At 46.6% G+C, this 17,008-nt stretch overlaps 2 protein-coding genes across 4 annotated transcripts in view; one reads left to right on the forward strand and one right to left on the reverse strand.

Annotated features, from left to right (window-relative positions):
• The first annotated feature begins 382 nt into the window (after nucleotides 1–382).
• wdsub1 (WD repeat, sterile alpha motif and U-box domain containing 1) lies at nucleotides 383–9,415 on the forward strand. 3 transcript variants are annotated; one of them, XM_040161030.2, is made up of 12 exons: nucleotides 383–508; nucleotides 1,289–1,700; nucleotides 2,041–2,228; nucleotides 2,881–2,967; nucleotides 3,249–3,342; nucleotides 3,778–3,811; nucleotides 3,916–3,956; nucleotides 5,387–5,493; nucleotides 5,977–6,030; nucleotides 6,426–6,605; nucleotides 7,607–7,741; nucleotides 7,881–9,415. In XM_040161030.2, exons 2-12 carry the CDS (start codon nucleotides 1,303–1,305, stop codon nucleotides 8,030–8,032), a joined length of 1,470 nt encoding a protein of 489 aa, XP_040016964.2. In that variant the 5' UTR covers nucleotides 383–508; nucleotides 1,289–1,302; the 3' UTR covers nucleotides 8,033–9,415. The 3 variants fall into 3 exon arrangements, with proteins under 3 accessions (XP_040016964.2, XP_040016985.2, XP_040016997.1); XM_040161051.2 differs by having other exon boundaries at nucleotides 424–508; nucleotides 6,004–6,030; XM_040161063.2 differs by lacking the exon at nucleotides 5,977–6,030 and having other exon boundaries at nucleotides 424–508.
• Nucleotides 9,180–17,008, reverse strand: part of LOC120808255 (protein TANC1) — a 28,634-nt gene continuing 20,805 nt past the window's right edge. The window contains exons 18-29 of the mRNA XM_040161018.2: nucleotides 16,764–17,000; nucleotides 16,314–16,523; nucleotides 16,023–16,104; nucleotides 14,407–14,540; nucleotides 14,193–14,316; nucleotides 13,940–14,115; nucleotides 13,298–13,430; nucleotides 12,952–12,981; nucleotides 12,776–12,867; nucleotides 12,481–12,627; nucleotides 11,474–11,574; nucleotides 9,180–11,361 (exon numbers count right to left, since the gene is read on the reverse strand). Coding sequence (XP_040016952.2) covers nucleotides 10,002–11,361; nucleotides 11,474–11,574; nucleotides 12,481–12,627; nucleotides 12,776–12,867; nucleotides 12,952–12,981; nucleotides 13,298–13,430; nucleotides 13,940–14,115; nucleotides 14,193–14,316; nucleotides 14,407–14,540; nucleotides 16,023–16,104; nucleotides 16,314–16,523; nucleotides 16,764–17,000 — 2,826 coding nt within the window. The 3' untranslated portion in view covers nucleotides 9,180–10,001. The remainder of the gene's footprint in view (nucleotides 11,362–11,473; nucleotides 11,575–12,480; nucleotides 12,628–12,775; nucleotides 12,868–12,951; nucleotides 12,982–13,297; nucleotides 13,431–13,939; nucleotides 14,116–14,192; nucleotides 14,317–14,406; nucleotides 14,541–16,022; nucleotides 16,105–16,313; nucleotides 16,524–16,763; nucleotides 17,001–17,008) is intronic.

The following is a 17,008-nucleotide window of genomic DNA, read 5'->3' on the forward strand; positions in this document are numbered from 1 at the left end:
AAGTAACCAGGATGTCAAATGGATTTAAAAAATGAAATTAAAAAAAATCCTTTTGAAATGTAGTTGAAGAATTAAGTAAAATAAGAGACATTAATTATGTAAATGCAGACGTGTAACTTGCTGAATTGTTCAACTGTTACAATATACACATAATACAGTTTACAAAATTACAAATCACCATCATCAACCACTTAAAGTCCAGCTATTTTATACATCAGTGGAGTACTCTGTAACTAATAACAACTAGTCACTAATGTAGTTTAGTCCTTTTACTAATTTACTTTTCCTATCCTTTAACTACCAAATATTAGGGTTAATGGCATCCCGTTATGCGGTGTGGCATATTTTAGAATAATGTATGCTGTAAAGGATCATTTACTAGTACTGAGCTCAAGCTTTTAACTTAGTCCCAACTTCAGCGTGACGTCACGCGCGTCACGGTCACGGTCAGCTGTTGGAGGAGGAAGTAAACAACGCCGAATTGAAGGGACAAAACGTCAGGAGAAAGGTAAAGTACGCTGCCGCGGTCAGACGTAACGTCAGCTTACGTTTCAGTCAGATTCATTAACCGAGTTTGCTCGTCGGGCTGTTTACTGCCGCGGCTCGTTTCCCCGCTTCTTGGCTTCATAACATGACGTAGAAAGCCGTTAGCTCGAGCGTTAGCTCAATGTTAGCCACAGTCACCACAGCAACAGCGTCCCCGCGGGGTTCCGTCGTCCCGCGCCTGTTAGCGGTTGGACGGCAAATGAAATGTTCATTTCAGACAACAACGACTGAGTTGTATGTTGCTGGTGTGTTTCTTTGAATGAGCTCGGCCGTGAGCTCTGCAGAAGGTTCCTGCTCCCGGTGGAAAGAAGCACAGGTCGGAAATGGCCGTTTGCTGTGGTCACATGGTCACATTTACTAAAGTACTGCATCTACGTGCCGTCCTGAGGAAATCGTGTTGAACCTGAGCGTTTCTCGTCCTCGTGCTCAGACTTTTACCAGAAAGGGAACTATGCCTTTTACGCCACAACTTTTATCTGACATAAAAAATAATAATGTATGTTTTCTTTTTAGCTTGAAATAAATTCACAAGCAATAGTGTTAATTGTAGTTGAAACTTGCCCTTTACCATAATAATACAGGATTATATAATATGTACATGATACGTCATAATATTTCCTTGTATATGTATATGCTATATGTGATGCTAATACGACATATGAGTGATAAACATTAGTGCATCATTAATTATGATTAAACTGGATCCTTTTGCTCTTCCCATTCCCTCGAACGCTCCCCCAAGGACCGGCTCTACAAATGACATCTCTGATCTGCACTTTACAAGACCATCGAGATGACGTCAACTGGTGCGCCTTCTCCGGCAAACTCTTCGCCACGTGCTCCGGCGACAAAACCCTCCGGATTTACAGCAGCCGCGACTTCTCGGAGCTGCCCTTCTCCCCGCTGTCAGGACACGGATACGGCGTCCACTGCTGTTGCTTCAGCACCTGCGGACAGTTCTTGGCCTCGTGCTCGACCGATGCAACCACAATGGTTTGGTCCACCGCCACGGGCGAGATCGAGGCCGTGCTGGAGCATCCTGGCCGTAGTCCGGTGAGGATCTGTGCGCTCTCCCCCGACTCGGCACACCTGGTATCCGGAGCATCGGATGGCACGTTGGCCCTTTGGGATTTCCCCTCCAAAAAGCTGCGCAGGTACATTTGACACCAACAGCCAATTCATTCGCGTGGGTTCTGTCCCTGATTTTCCAAATCCATAAAGCATTCAGCATATTGACTGATAATGAAGATAAACTGTTAATCGCAGGGCCATTCATGAACACAGTACAAGTCTCTTTGATATCCTGACAAATGGAGCGGAGACCTTAGTGCTAACAGCTCTCCTCGCACCACTGTTTGCAGTAGCGTGACATAATATTTGCCCTTTCCAGCTACCAGCGACCAGTCCCCCCCCCCACCGTGATACTATACTTGAACAATGGCGATACGAGATTTGCCCGCTGATGCAGCTGCTCTGTCGGTTGTGTTTGTGAAGGACCGGAGCCGTGAATGACACCACAATGGTAGCCTGCTCCTTCAGCCCCTGCAGTCAGGTGTTCGTGAGCGGCTCCACCTACGGAGACATGCGTCTGTGGGACCTGGACATGAACCAGCTGCACGCCGAGAAAAACGCCCACGACCTGGGGGTCACATGCTGCACCTTCGCTCCCAGCATCCTCAGTGGTGACAACCATTGCTGCGTGTTTGTCTTCTACTCTGCGAGTCGAGTGTCTCTGGCAGCATTTGGGAGTAGAGAAATGATTAAGTAAAATGTTCTTTAGTCAATGTTTTTTTTTTTTTTAAAGAATTCCTCAAGTCTTATCGTGAAAATGTTTGCCAGAGATGTGTACAGAGGCATGTTATTGAGCCGAACGACGACACCTTTTATCAAATATGAGCAGTAAATATGAGATACCATGACATTTTATTTGGGATTAAAATTAATCTATAAATAGATATGCAAATATAAAACTATCATTTAAGAAAGTGGCCTATACAATTCTGCAATTTCCTTTTTCATTTTTCTGTCAGCATCACTCATTTTGGCAGATAATAATGCATGCCTAGTTACAATAACTACCGTTGCATTCTGCAACCAATTCCTACATAGAAAATAACGATTGGAGTAAAGGAGGGGACACTACTGTCATATTAACATCCAGCATCTTCTCAGGTTGGTCAAAGTGACGTCAGGCGCACGCAAAGCTCTTTTGGCCTTATTCTAATTTCAGTGTGAGGGGAAACCGCTTCCACAGGCTGGTTGCTACGTGGGAAAGATTGAATATGGTCTTTGGTCACACAGTATCATTTGTTTGTTTGTTTGTTGCCCTTTAAGGTAGTCAAGTCGTGCAGTTCCGCCTGGCGTCCTGTGGACAAGACAGTCTCCTGAAGATCTGGGCCGTTGACAAGTTTGTCTCTGGAGGTAGACGGACACGCCGTGTCTTTGCTCGTTTGCATACCGAAAGTTTTCTTTCTAGCTGGTGTCTTCTCAGTCATGGCTTCAACCTCCCACCAGCTGCATATCGATGCGTGTAGTTTCTTTATTAACTGCGATTACAGCCCTGATATTTTCTCAATATTCTGCATTAAACTGCACCCCTTCTCTTTGCCTTCTGTTATCAGTGACCTGCCAGTCAGTTTGATCTGTGATGGTGTGTTTATTGCTGTTGTCTCTCTCTCACCCCCTCTCTCGCTCTCGTGTAGGCTATAAGATGCAGCTCCTGCACACGCTGACTGGCCAGGCGGCCCCGGTCCTCTCCTGTGCTTACTCCTCAGACGGGCAGCTGCTTGTCTCCGGGTAGGATCTTTAATAGGCTTAACAAGGCAGATGCAGGACTTTGGATGTTGCAAACACAATTGTTTGTGTGATTATTTCTGCTTCAAGGGAGCTTAAAATGTTTTTTAAACCAATGGATACCTGTGATATGATTAGCGCGCTTTGAGAGACCGTCGGCAGTTGGGTAGATTATATACAAAGGCCACAAAGACACATTTTGAAGGTTTCAAACCTTTTTCAAAATGTCAACTTGTTAAGCTTTACTGATCTCTAATCAGTTGTTCTTGATATATTTGGGATCAGGGGAGTATAAGAGTGCGATACCAAATCGTAGCCACTAGATGGAGACATAGATTGCTGTAATACTCAATGTATGAATGCTGACATTATGAACCGGAGAGTCATTATTATTATCTAAAATATTGCTTACATAGTTTTTTCTTTTTTTCCATTCAGATCTGTGGACAAAACTGTCACAGTCTATGATGCTGTAAGTTCCTCTTATTTTTTTAAATGTCCTCGCTAGTAACAGGTTATGTTATAAACAACTCCATTCACCACAACATATTTACCCATTGTTTTGTGTGTTTGCAGGTGAATGCAGTTTTGCTTTACACATTGAACCAACACAAGAGGTAAATACTCACTTATGTTTACGTGGTCAAGCTTTGTTGACTGTATTTTCTTATTGAAGATAAGCAGGAATGACCATAAACTGATAAATACGTTCATTTTCTCTCTCTCATCTCGCAAGACGGGATATCTTGTCAGTGGTTTTCATTAGTTTTGAATGACTAATTGTTATATGTATTTGTGTCTTCAAAATCTTATATTGGCATATTGTAGTTTGTGTGAATTCCTGAAAGAGGCCTTTCACACTGTTTCTTTGGTAACAAACCAAACAGATAAGGATTCCTGGAATTATTTAAAAGGACAAATATGAGACGTCACATAGAGATATTTCTAAAGCTGGTTTCATTAGTAATTGATTTCATAAATTAATCGCTTGTATAAAACAAGTGAAAGTCAGGTTTTGACATTTGACCTTTTTGTTAACAACAATATCCCACCTTAAGGAAAAGCAGCACCGGTTGATGGATTAGTGAGTATAAACTACATGCGTTTATTATTTTTAGAAAACGGAAGGTCTGCTTTCTCTCTTCCCCGGCACATACATGTACTCATAAGCCCCGGCTGAATGATCACACTCACAAGCTATTTAAGTCCATCCTACCACCTGTGAATGAAAGGCAAAAAGCTCACTTCCCCTCACAGAGGCAAATGAAAGTCATTTTGGAAAACCACTCTGAAGTGGAAGTAGACGAGGCAAGTAGTGAGAAAGTGGATAAACGGCAAAAAAAAAGAAGTACCACAACACTTGAGAAAAAGCCTCCAGGAAACTCCAAGTGATAATATAACATTACATGCATTACTTTGCATTACTTTCTCCAAGTTCTCATTGGAGGTTTTTTAGAAACATTGATTAAAGTCAACTGACTTTTGTGGATCAACACCAGCAATCCAGCTTAGAATGTCCTCATTAACGGGGCTTTGACTTCCTTGAATCTTCTGAAAATGTCCTTTTACCTCTTTATTTCCTCAGTGCAGCCTTTGATGTGGTAAGCGTCGCTGAATTGGCCCTCTGATTGAGGGCATTTGCATATATTGCACATATTTATTGAGCCTTAGTGCCCGCCCTCTAAACCTGTAAAAGCCCAACTGCGGCCTCAGATCCTCAGGCGGGGGCTTTGCAGCTGCTGCGAGACTCGGGTCTGAGATTTGGGGATTTTTTTGGCTTCAGTTTCTGAATGCTTTGAATCGACCTGCTCGAGGATCGGATGCTCACAGAATCACTATTATCTTTGAAGTTGCTTTAACAACTTATGTGCTTTCAAAAATATCTCTCCCAAGTTTTACATTTCCAGCTTCAGTTTCCACTCAACTTTCAAATGTCCTTTGGATCGAAACACGTCGACGGTCGGAAACAACGCTGGTCCTTTCTGTTACTCTTCCTGTTATTGCACAGAACACAACACGCAGGGATTGAGGGTGTCCTCTGTTGCAGGTATGTGACGGCCTGCTGCTTCTCTCCAACTTCACCACTTATCGCTACAGGATCGATGGATAAGACCGTAAACATCTGGAGGCTGGAGGATGGGTGCACTGACCATGGTGGGAAAACACACACACACACACACACACACACACACACACACACACACACACACACACACACACACACACACACACACACACACACACACACACACACACACACACACTCCAGTAGAGTAACATTTCTATTTGGTTGATGGATTGCATTTGTTTTGCGATCTCCTTTTTTGTCCGTCCCCTTTACTGAACCGTGTGTCCAATGGAAAGGCGGGAGGTCGTCGCCGGGTTAGTTTAGTTTTAATTTAAGTCAATAAGTCTTTAGCCTTAAAGCACAGGAGCTGGTTTTAAAATGCCAACTGTGCGTCTGTTGTCGAATCTTAAGCAGATTTGCACGTAGCTGGTGTTTGGATGTTGTGTAATAAACTGGTTTCATCTTGCCTTCAAAGACAAACCGGTGTTGCACTGAGAGGGTTTTCTTTCCCTCTTATCACTCTTCAGTCTGTTTGCAGAAACATTGCATGGCATTGCTTGTGTTCACAGTCGCCTGCTCCTTTGTGTGTGTTCCAGAAAGTTCTGATCGGACATCAAGTGAAGGTAGGAAGCAGGAAAATATTCCTTTCTGTAATCAGTATAAATCACTAAATGAGACATCCGCCATCATACAATGTGTGCAGAAACCCATCAAATAATGTTGTCGTGACTGTGATTGCTCGTGTGTGTTGTTCATGTTTGCTCTGGCATTTCTGTCCGCAAATAAAATCGCTCCTTCAAGCTTTTGGTTTTATCTTGCGTGAACGATGAAAATATCAATGAACCTCTTCGGACATTTCTTTCCACCTCTCTGTACTCACGCTTTGCCGGGCACTGCCCCCCCCCCTTAGTCAGGAACTAGTCGGCGGGAGTGTTGCATGGAGAGTATTTGGCCATTTTTCAAAGGGCGCCGCAGCGGCACAACGAACTGAGTGTCTCGCTTTCACTCCCCCTCGCAGAGAGGACCCCGGCGAGTCGGTCCAAGCTGCTGGTCAGCGATTGGTCGGAGGGGGATGTGTCTGCGTGGCTGGTGGAGGAAGGCCTTCAGGGATTGGTGGACAAATTCAGGGCCAACAACATCGACGGGACAGAGCTGCTCAGCCTCACCAAGGAGACGCTGACGTCTGAGCTGCACATAGGTGAGGAGGACGCACGCAGCTCAGCGGGCGCGATGACACTTCAGCGGCCTCTCGGCCTGTCGTAGTCCCAAAGCTCGCCTTTGCCCCCCTGTGTTAAGAATATAAGCCCACTCTTGGGGGTATTGAGTGTAATATAGAGCACTTCGACAGTTGCATAATCGCATCAGCGAAGCCGTATTTCCCGTAAGGTGTGAGGTGGATTTACATCATATTATCAATAGAGCTTCTTGTTTTCTTTGTCCTTAATGAGAAAAATCTTTAGCTTTATTGGACTTTATTTTTGAACACCCAAGCCTAAAGTAGGAGTGCTGTGCCGTTGATGTCAGTCTAGCAGCTCGGCCAATATCCGTCAAGAAGTAATCGGCAAATGTTTGTTTTATTTCCCTGCCGTCATTTCCATCCCACAGCGACTGTCAATCACTCCTCAGTTTACACAGCTCCGCCGCGGTGACAGCTGGCGTTCGCATTGTTCACTTCTCAGGAGCGTTGTGAGAATCCCTCCTAACTTGGAGAACAGAGGCAACATTTGTTGCTGCTGCAATGAAAGACCGCAACGGTGGGAGGGAAATCAATGAGTGTGCTTTTCATCTAAAGAGCCAGCATAACAAAATAAAACAGGAAAATCATCAGGGAGCCGACAAAGTGCTTTGTGTTCATCTGTAGTCAAAACAAATCTTAAACTCAAATCTTTCCGTTTTCAGCAGTCCGGTCTCGTATCAGAGTGTTTTGCCGAAGCAACACTATTCAAACTGTGCCTGCGTAAGTGTTCGACTATGAATTAGACAGCCGTAACACATGATCCGCTCCCACCATGTTCGCTCTCACCCACGCTCACATTCCCCATCCGCCAGTGAAAAGAAGAATCACAAATGCTCAAAACCGTGATATTCGTTATGATAGTTTATGTCAGTGTTTGGGTCAGTGGGGCTCGTTAATGAGCGCACACACAGTCTTGATTGGTCCCTTTTCTCTTCCTTGTGTGTGTGTGTGTGTGTGCACAGAGTCTGTAGGCCTCCGCGGTAAACTCCTGAGGAAGGTGGAGGAGCTGAAGAGCGATTCGGTGTGTTCGGGGATTCCTGATGAGTTCTTGTGTCCAATCACCAGAGAGCTGATGAGGGAACCAGTCATTGCTGCCGGTAAGCGGAGATCAGACCGTCTCCACTCGACACAATTCAGACACAACGACACCCACAGAGTCGACTCATGAGACTCGGAACGTCACTTTTTTCTTCATTTTGCTTTTGGGATTTGAACAAACCGGACATTTGCCAACAGATGGATACTCGTATGAGAGAGAGGCCATCGATAGCTGGATCGGCACGAAGAACCGCTCCAGCCCCATGACCAACCTCCCCTTAATGACGACTCTGCTCACCCCTAATCACACCCTGAAGATGGCTATCGGCCGATGGAAAACCAATCACTAGCATCTGAAAGGCTCACAGTGACCCAAAGATTTCCCTGTAGTAGACAGAGGTCCCATCATTTCAAGTATGGGTCCAAATTATTTAGTTGTAAATGAGGCCTCTGCCCACTGTGGTCGTTTCTGTGTTTTGCGTTAATTTGGAAAAATGTTGTCTTAAACCACTGGAGAGTATCTACTTTCAGTTTATTGAGTTTATTGACTGTAACATTTCGTTAAGTAGATACAGGCCGATACCATGGGAGCAACCCTTTGGCCAGATCAAGAATGCAACTTTAAAGCAGCTATAATCAAAATGATTATAATAACAAAGCTTTGACCAAGTTTTAATGTGGTTTTGGCTTTGTGGTCTATAGATCTACTGGTAAGAGCCAGATATTTCCCCCAGGAGATGGTGGAGACCAAAATCAGAGATAAAAGAGAGTAAATGTTAGCTTCATCAGGTGGCTTCATGCTCTGCTGGATGTGTTGATAAGTAAAGCCGTCCCAGTGGCCTGGACATCAGCTATTATGGCAAGTTCCGTTTAAAAACCACATGATACTAAAATGTAAACAACACTGTAGGCTCCAGGTTTCTGAAAATAAATCAATCTTTTGATTAGCTTTACCGTAAAAACAGTTTATTTTAAAAGCTTGTTGGATATAAAGATACTTTAAAGCTTTAACAGCTTTAAAATGAAGAAAATGTGATTGGGAAGCCTTAATTGTATTTTATATGAATTGATAGCGTTCTGATCTAATTACCAGAAAACAATAATTGGATCAGGAATGGCGATTAAACATGAGTTAATGTTGGTTACCTTACTGAAAACCACTATTTGCACTAATTGCAAGGTAATCTTTAAACATATGGCTGCTACGATTGTTGCAGGATCTCGCTTGTTACAACACCGTTGGAAAGGTGCTTCACGTTTAGTTCTCTGTGCAAGAACTATACATTATGATTCAGCATTTAATGAAATAAATGTCATTAATGAAGATATTTCTGCAACACTGAGAATTTGCAACGTCAATTTCATACAAGCACTTTTTGTTGATGGTGGTATGTTTAGATAAATTAGGTTGTACCTTTTATCCATGCATACACAACTGAATCTTACAAAACATTTTATGGATTATACTGTGAAAGAAGTAGATGTGGAAATGTAATACTCCATTGACATTTTATTTTACCACAATGATGATGTGGTAACATTTTGTAATCATAGATGATCTGAGACGAGTATATGAAAGCTGTGGACATAAAGCTGTGTACAAAGTCTCGATTTTCCATCCTCGACTGTTGCTCGCGTAAATGCGCTCTCCCTCTCTCTCTGTATCCAAATAAACCAATAAACACTATATGAATATGCTCTCTGCTGTGCAAAAATAAATAACATACAGTGAATCTTGAAGCAATCAATTCAATATTAGATTATGACAAAAACTCTAACTGTACAGCTCCTTTTTTTATCAAATGTACCAAGAAAAAGACTCTGAAGCACGCAGTCATTTCTTTTGAAGCCTGTAATGCTGACAGATAACTACTTACAGGGAAATATATAATCTGCAAATAGTGTAGACCGTACAAATATAAATGTTTCTTAAAAGACACTTGACGATATAAATGGTCCTAGCCAGCAACTAAAAGCATGATTTTTTAAATATATATATATATATATATATATATTTGTGCACAAAGCTTTCTCTGACTTTTATATTTGTTATAATAAATTAAAAGACAACATACTTTTTTTTTTTTTAATCCCTACTTAATGCATGTCTGGTTTTGTTGAATATACTAGTGTAGCTCTAGACAAGTAAGCGAAAGCAGAGGAGCCTGAGTTGAACACTGGTTCTAGATTGTAAATGCAGTGCAGCAGCATGACTCTACAAAACCGGCTCGGGGAAGGGAGCTGTTGTCAAAGCCGTCCCCCTTGCTACCTTATTGGGACCCTGTTTGTTGGACCCGGCCTGTGTCTGAGCTTCCTTAATCAGACGTTGGACTCTATAAACGAGCGCTTGGGTTTGATGGGAGCCATATGCAGAGCCGGGTTGTCCCTGGTTAGGCTCGCCTGCCGGTGCCTCCCGTCGGGGAAGCGTAGCTGGGAGGACGCTGTGCCTCTGGCCTCTCGCTGGTGGAGCCTCTCTCCAAACTCCCGACCGTGCTGCTGGCTGGCGGCCTGGCTTCCAGACGGCTGCTCCTGGAAGGGAGTGCGCTTGTACTCACTGTTCGACCCCTGAAACTCCATCACTGACATACTGAAAGTCTCCGGCCCTCCTCCTTGCCCCTGTCGGCTCAGGCCGGCGGTCTGCTGGCCTTGCACTCGCACCGACTTGTCCATCACTCCCATGAAAGGCCGGGCCTTCGGCTCCGGCTTCGTCTTGAAGCTGCCGCTGCTCTTGATGGGGCACGGGGCGTCCGACACCTGCTGCCTGCCGCCGTCCGACAGGTTCCCGCTGGAGGCCTGACTGGAGCTGGAGCCCCTTGAGCCTGCTGTCCCTCCTCCTCCACCACCACCACAATCCCTCCTGACCTCCATACCGGAGCCCAGAGCAAGAGACAGGCCATCCAGAGCCGCCGAGTGGGTGGAGAGTCTGTCAGAGCCCCTGGAGAAGCTGGAGGAGCGCGGTTGGTACATCTGGAGAGGCCCAGGTGGGGAGGAGCTGTTGGGGGACATGGGGTGAAAGAGCTCAGTGGGACTGAGTCCACAGTGTTCGTTGGCTAACCCGTGGCCCATGTCCACACCGAGCAGCGGCGCGGGCCTCAGGGAGGTGGACATACGTCTGCCGGGCAGCGGGCTGGACGGGCCGCACAGCGAGAGAGGCCTACCCCCAACTCGGCCCCCTGACTGGAGGGAGTGGCAGTGGTGCTGAGTCCTGCCGAGTCCCTGGTTCTGGGTCTGCCTGTTGCCTGTCACAGGCTCGGGCAAGTCCACAAAAAGTTGGTTCTGCACATATTCCTCTTGAGGGAAACATGGCAACTGGTCGGCTAAACCAAAGATCCTTTTTGGAGCGTACGGATTCATGGGCCAGAATTCTGGACTTTTCCCACAGTGCAGGCTGCCCTCGTCTCCTTCCTCTCTCTCCTCCTCCCGCTCTGCATCGGTCCGCTCGGCGGGGCCCGGCCTCTCCAGGCTTCCCTGGGAATAGACGTCTGCCTCCTCCTCTGGGGCCTGGTGGTGGTGGTGGGTGTGCGGGTCCCTGCTGTAACCCTGTGCCATGTTGTTGCCGGATGCCTTCTGATGATGTTTGCATTCCTCCTCCACCCGAATCAGCAGGCGGCGGATCTCCCGGTTGGACGGGGAGACTCGCGCCGCCTCGTGGAGGTCCGCCAGCGCCGCCGCAAACTGCCTGTGGAGGACGAAGAAAGTGAACTTTAAAGAAAAGACTTCATCTCCAGAGACGTAGCCTCCCATGCTTTCCATTGAGCGAGATGAAAGAATCATGTTGAACGTGCTCGTACCTGCTGCTCCTCTTGGCACGTGCTCTGGCATAATACGCCTCATAAGACCTGGGTTTGAGTTCCAGGGCTCTTGTTGCAAACTCTTCAGCTATCCCAAAATCCTGTGTTTTCAGGAAAAAAAAAGTGCATTTAGTGCTTCGATCTCAATTCATTCAACCAAAAGCCATGGAAAGTGTCTGTTTTGCAGAAGTAACCGAAAGCCATTCCAATAAAAATAGTGTTTGTGTTGACTTCTTCATAATAATGTTTCTAAAGTTCAAATGAAACAGAAGCTTTGCTGTAATCATTTATATTGACCGGGAGCAGAAAGAAAAACGCACAGAGAGTTTTTTTGCCACCTCGTTACTGCTCTCATCATCACTCTCAGGTGAATATTTAATGACCACGAGCACATTGTGATTCTGTCCTTGAGAGTGAGGTCAAACTGGCAGCCTTGAACGTGGGATCGCGAACTTCTCCGCTGAATGTTTAATGACGGTATCATGTAGTCTCTCTCTGCCGGCCCCTTGCTGGCTGCATTCTGCTGTAATATGAGGATTTAGCCGGTCCACTATCCACTGTAAACAACAGAGAAAGAGAGTGCGCTCGCCGGTCTGCCGGGGAGAATGACCTTATCACATCACATTATCTGCTCCATTATTCATCGGCCACAGTGACCCTTAAGGACGGCATTTTTACACAGTCTGTTAGGACGTCTGTCATCACCAGGGTGGGTCCCCGACCTGGCTGCAGGCCCCACACATCTATCTCCACACTAACGGCACGCGGTTATTCATTACGTCAGCGCCTGGTTCCAGGTCTTCCACGTACATTCGGTTTGCCGGAGAGACTTTGGAAGTAAAGATGAAAAGCATAGATAGTTACTGCCATTATCTTTTAATGTTGATGGGAATAAATGACACATCTTGAGGAACCATCTAGCTCGCCTTGCCGTCCCCTCGGCGTCTAATAAACCTGCCGGCGTTAAAAAGTGAGCGTGAGCGGTTTGTTACAGCTGTGAGCCTTACGTTGGTTTTCCTGCGGCAGCGGGAAAGGTTTAGATAGAGGGAGACCCGCAGGTCTTTGAGCCCTTTCAGCTCCTCTCCTTGCCCGTCCCGCGGCAGCTTCCTCAGGGCATACTGATAACGCTGGCCTGCCTCCTTCATTCGGCCCTTCTGAGAAACACCCAGGAAGAGAAGAGAAGACCATTTGTGACGACCCATCCGCCACACACCTCGCTTGAAGTCTATTTAAACAAAGGTGCCCGCAGGGTCCACTACGTTTTGACCAACACACCGTCCGGCGACATTTCCTCTGATATACCTTGTAAAGCATGTTCCCCTCCTCCATCAGCTTCTGCAGCAGGATGAGGAGAATGTCTGGTTTGGAGGAAGCCATAGCCCACGTAGCGTGACCTGATGAACGGGTACAAATATTTATCTTCCTAATATCTGTCTCGTCTGGTCTCTTTGACTCTGTGCCTCGCATCAATCTTGTACCTGATCGATCGTGTGGAGCCGTTTTGTAGCCTTTCGGTGGATGAAGGAGAGGGACCGGGGGCGGACAAAAGACAGGGGCAAAAAAGGCTTTGAGTATTGGTTGTCAGAGAGGAACAAAACAGTGAAATAGATAAATATGAGCTATAATACAGCACATCACACAAATCTATCGTAGTCTGCATTGATCGGATGAGGTCAAAGAGAAATATGAAAACACCGTTTAGCCGGAGAGGAGTTGACTTTAGAGGCCGCGGGGCAGTTAAAGATTAAATGGTTTCTTTGTTCTGACTATAGAACTCCTCTGCGATGTACTGTAGGGCCGTTAAGGTAAGCGTGGCGTTCATACCCATCTTGGATCCCTTCTTAAGGAGCGCGGCCACCAAAGCCGGGTTCTGGCAGCCGGCCGTCCGGTCCGAACCTCTGGCGCCGTTGTTGTCGCCTCTCTCCAGCACCGCCCCGTTTTCCACCAGGCAATGCACCTGGCAAACAATAACAACATGGCATTATTCCATTCAAACGAGAGATTCTAGCAATTCAATAATTCGGTTCATTACACTCATTATGTATCGGTCTGCAACTCTCTACCCTGATGGTTTTGAAAAAAAAACATTTGATTATCAGATAGTTTTGATTACTCTCCTGCTGATCAATAGATTACATTACATTTATTTCATTAACATTTGGTTTAAACTCCACATGAACTGTGATTGCAAATGGACGTCCTGAGGACGTTATTATTATCATCCTAACTTTAGATTATGATTTACTCCTTTGTTTAAAAAAGAGTTATTTTCATTGTGGACTGTTATGAATTGCTAATCATCTTTGACGCATTTTATGCTCGGCAACGGGTTTTCAGCTCCACACTTCTCCACCAAGGTCTGAAATTTTGCTCTCTACCAGGGAGAAACAGAAAAGGGCATTTTTTGTAGGTTTTTTTTTCACCATCATCAACATGATGTATGACGAACAACCGCATGAAACCCACTGTATCTGCATCCCCGGTGAGGGCAGCGAGGTCGAGAGGAGTCCTTCCCTGTCTGTCCGGTTGGTTCAGGTCGGCGCCGGCCTCCGCCAGCAGTTGCACCACGGCTTTCTGGCCCTTCACACAAGCCCAGCCGAGTGCGGTGAGCCCCTCCTGGTCAGCGGCGGACACAGATGCGCCTGCAACCACAGACGGAACAAATACAGTCAGCATGTATATGTCAGAAGGCCTTAGTTGGGACGGTGGGGACCCCCACCCTTTGTCAGCAGCAGTTCGACGGTGCTCGTGTGGCCCTCGGAGGCTGCCAGCATCAGCGCGGTGCGACCCTGCTTCTCATGGACCTCGATGTCTGCGTCTTGCTTCAGCAGCAACTCCACAACCTGGAGCAGGACGACAAACGAAGAGGACAGGAGCGGTTAAATGATGAACATCCGGGTGGGGGGGGCGTTAATGAGCAGACTGCGTCTAACCTGCGTGTGGCCGTGTTTGGTGGCACTGAGCAGCGGCGCCATCCCCCTGCGGTTGGGTATCTCCAGCCCTGCCCCCCGCTCCAGAAGGAAGGCGCACACCTCCGTCCTCCCCCTTCCTGCTGCCGCGCTCAGCACTGACAGGAGGTCGGCATATGGGTGAGACGACGAGGCGGAGATGAATGTGTAATTGACATTTTGCAAGGAGGTGGAAGCAGGGGGTGAAAGACGGAGAAAGAGAGACATTTCCAATAAGATGTTTGATTCGAACACACGTGTTGTATTTTCTGTTCTAGTACAAATCTACAGTAAAGGATCTGAATTGCTCAGAAAGCTGCGCATCCTTTCTCGTATCCGACCATAACCCTACACACTAAATGATTTGGGACCCTCCTTATCCAGCCAGCGCCACTTTGACAAACAGTGGCCGCGTCCTTCAGCTAATTGAGCAGCTGGAGATAGAAACAAGGTATTGATGCTATTCTCTAACCTACAATTACCCTTGATAAATGACACCATGTTTCACGTGACCACATGCCTCAGTGAACCAGTCGATTCTATAATACCGCCTGTAAAGATAAATTATTGTCATATCTGAGACAAAGTGAAAAAGAGACATGCCCGGTCATCTTTGTTTAAGGTGACTTTGTGCAGCTGCACAAACAGTAACAGGGATGGTGAAGCTGCTGCTTTAAATATGCAAACTAAACCAGTGAACATGATTAAAAATCATATTGCAAACATGAAATACACTGTATGCACCACTGTGTTGGGTGATTGTAATCCCTGAAGAACTCCAAATCCTGGGCTCAGTAATCAGACCTGTATCCTCGACTGATGCTGTAATTTATCAGTGCTCATGGACTGAAATCAAAAGGATACTAACGCCAAAGAGAAACCTAAAACAACGGCCTAATACATGCAAGCGGGAATGTTTCAGAGAGTATACCATGCCCTCAATTTTTCTACTCCTGCACTGGAGGGGACTGTGTAATAACATTATACTCTAATGGTGCTGCAGCCAGAGACGCAGGCTTCACCGGACAAGCTTTCAGGAAATGAACCTAACACAATTCCCATCTGAGATAGAGGTAAAAGTCTTACAATTGAATACAAGCAGCTTTTTAGAAGCTAAAAATGGCTGGGAAACATTATTTTGTGTGATAAATAAATGGGCATTAGATTGATTGGTAACTCTAAATTGCCCATAGGCGTGTGGATGTGAGTGTGAATGGTCGTTTGTTAGCCCTGCGATTGGCTGGCGACCAATCCAGGGTGGACCCCGTCTATCGCCTGAAGTTGGCTGGGATAGACTCCAGCTCCCTCGCGACCCTGTGTGCAGGATAAGCGCTGTGCAGATGGATGGATGGTGATAAATCGGGTGCTCATTTATAGCCAAAGTGTTTACGATTCAATCATTTTTTGTTCACAATGGTGAAAACAGTTAGCGGGGGTCCCGCAGCTCCATTCCGAGAGCTTACTGTGCAACGCTTTCAAGGTAAGTTTTTCATATTCTAAACTGTGCCCAAAATGCAACCGTGAAGCATCTTTGAGCATGACTCCAGATCCACACTGATGAGTAGAAAGAGGCGAGAAAGCTAAATTTATCTGAAATTCACCCGTTTCTCCCCAGAGAGAGTCGTGTGCGTCCATCTGCAATGCCAGCTGTTCATCTTGCAAGTCCAGCAAGCTCTTCACCACCTGCAGAAAAACACAATTTAACAGTCCTTTGTGTTGCTGGCTTGCTGTCTGGAAAGAAAACCAAAACACTGACAGACCTTGACTACAGTAAAACGCATCTGATAAATCCTCCACCCCGCCTAGCAAGGACGGGCACCACGCTCTTCGTAAAAAAAAAAGCCGAATCTCGGCCGAGCGTTTGGTCATCGGGACCTTGATCTCACACGTACCTGTGTGTGTCCCACACTGGCCGCGGCTGTAAGCGCCTGCTGCGCTGCCTGTGCTTTCCCGGTGACCGTCTCATCGCTGTGGTGCTGCTGTGGGTCGGTGGGAATCTCAGCTCCCCAATCTTGGCCCAGCAAGATGGTGATGATTTCAGCATGGCCCTTCAGAGCAGCATGGACCAGCGCACACTGGCTGCTCTTATCAGCGTGGCCCACCTGGCATATAAAGGGGAACACAGAAGGACTTAGGACAACACTGGCCGCTACGCTGGCCTAGATCAGGCCTGTTTGTGTCATCTGTCCCTGAATAGAACCTGAGAGTGCGGCCGCTATAAAACCGGGACCGCTCACTTTATCACTGGCGCAATGGGGCTAAGAGACTGAAATCCTATTAATCCACGGTAACGCCCTCCAAAACCACATTTGGGTCTCCTCCTCCTGGCCTGTGACACTGACCATGGCGCCTTTCTTGCAAAGCAGGCTGACGATGTCGACGTGTCCCGCGGCGGCGGCCAGACAGAGGGGCGTCAGGCCGCTGTCAGCGGCCGCCTCTACAGGAGCACCCATCTCCAGCAGCAGGGCCACCATCTCCCCGTGGCCCAGGTGCGCGTGGACGCCCAGAATTGGGGCATGTCCTACCACTTCTGTACACCAGGTCGAGCTCGCTCCTCCCAACATCAACAGACGACTTACCTGCAGGA

The sequence above is a fragment of the Gasterosteus aculeatus genome, chromosome 12, assembly GCF_964276395.1.
Source record: "Gasterosteus aculeatus chromosome 12, fGasAcu3.hap1.1, whole genome shotgun sequence".
In the NCBI taxonomy this organism is placed as follows: domain Eukaryota; kingdom Metazoa; phylum Chordata; class Actinopteri; order Perciformes; family Gasterosteidae; genus Gasterosteus; species Gasterosteus aculeatus.

Excerpts from the sequence above, each read along its gene's own strand:
- wdsub1 (XM_040161030.2), top strand. The coding sequence starts at position 1,303 with ATGACATCTCTGATCTGCACTTTACAAGACCATCGAGATGACGTCAAC. Across the intron at positions 1,701-2,040 it reads CCCTCCAAAAAGCTGCGCAG|GACCGGAGCCGTGAATGACA; the intron begins GTACATTTGACA and ends GTGTTTGTGAAG. Across the intron at positions 3,957-5,386 it reads ACATTGAACCAACACAAGAG|GTATGTGACGGCCTGCTGCT; the intron begins GTAAATACTCAC and ends CCTCTGTTGCAG.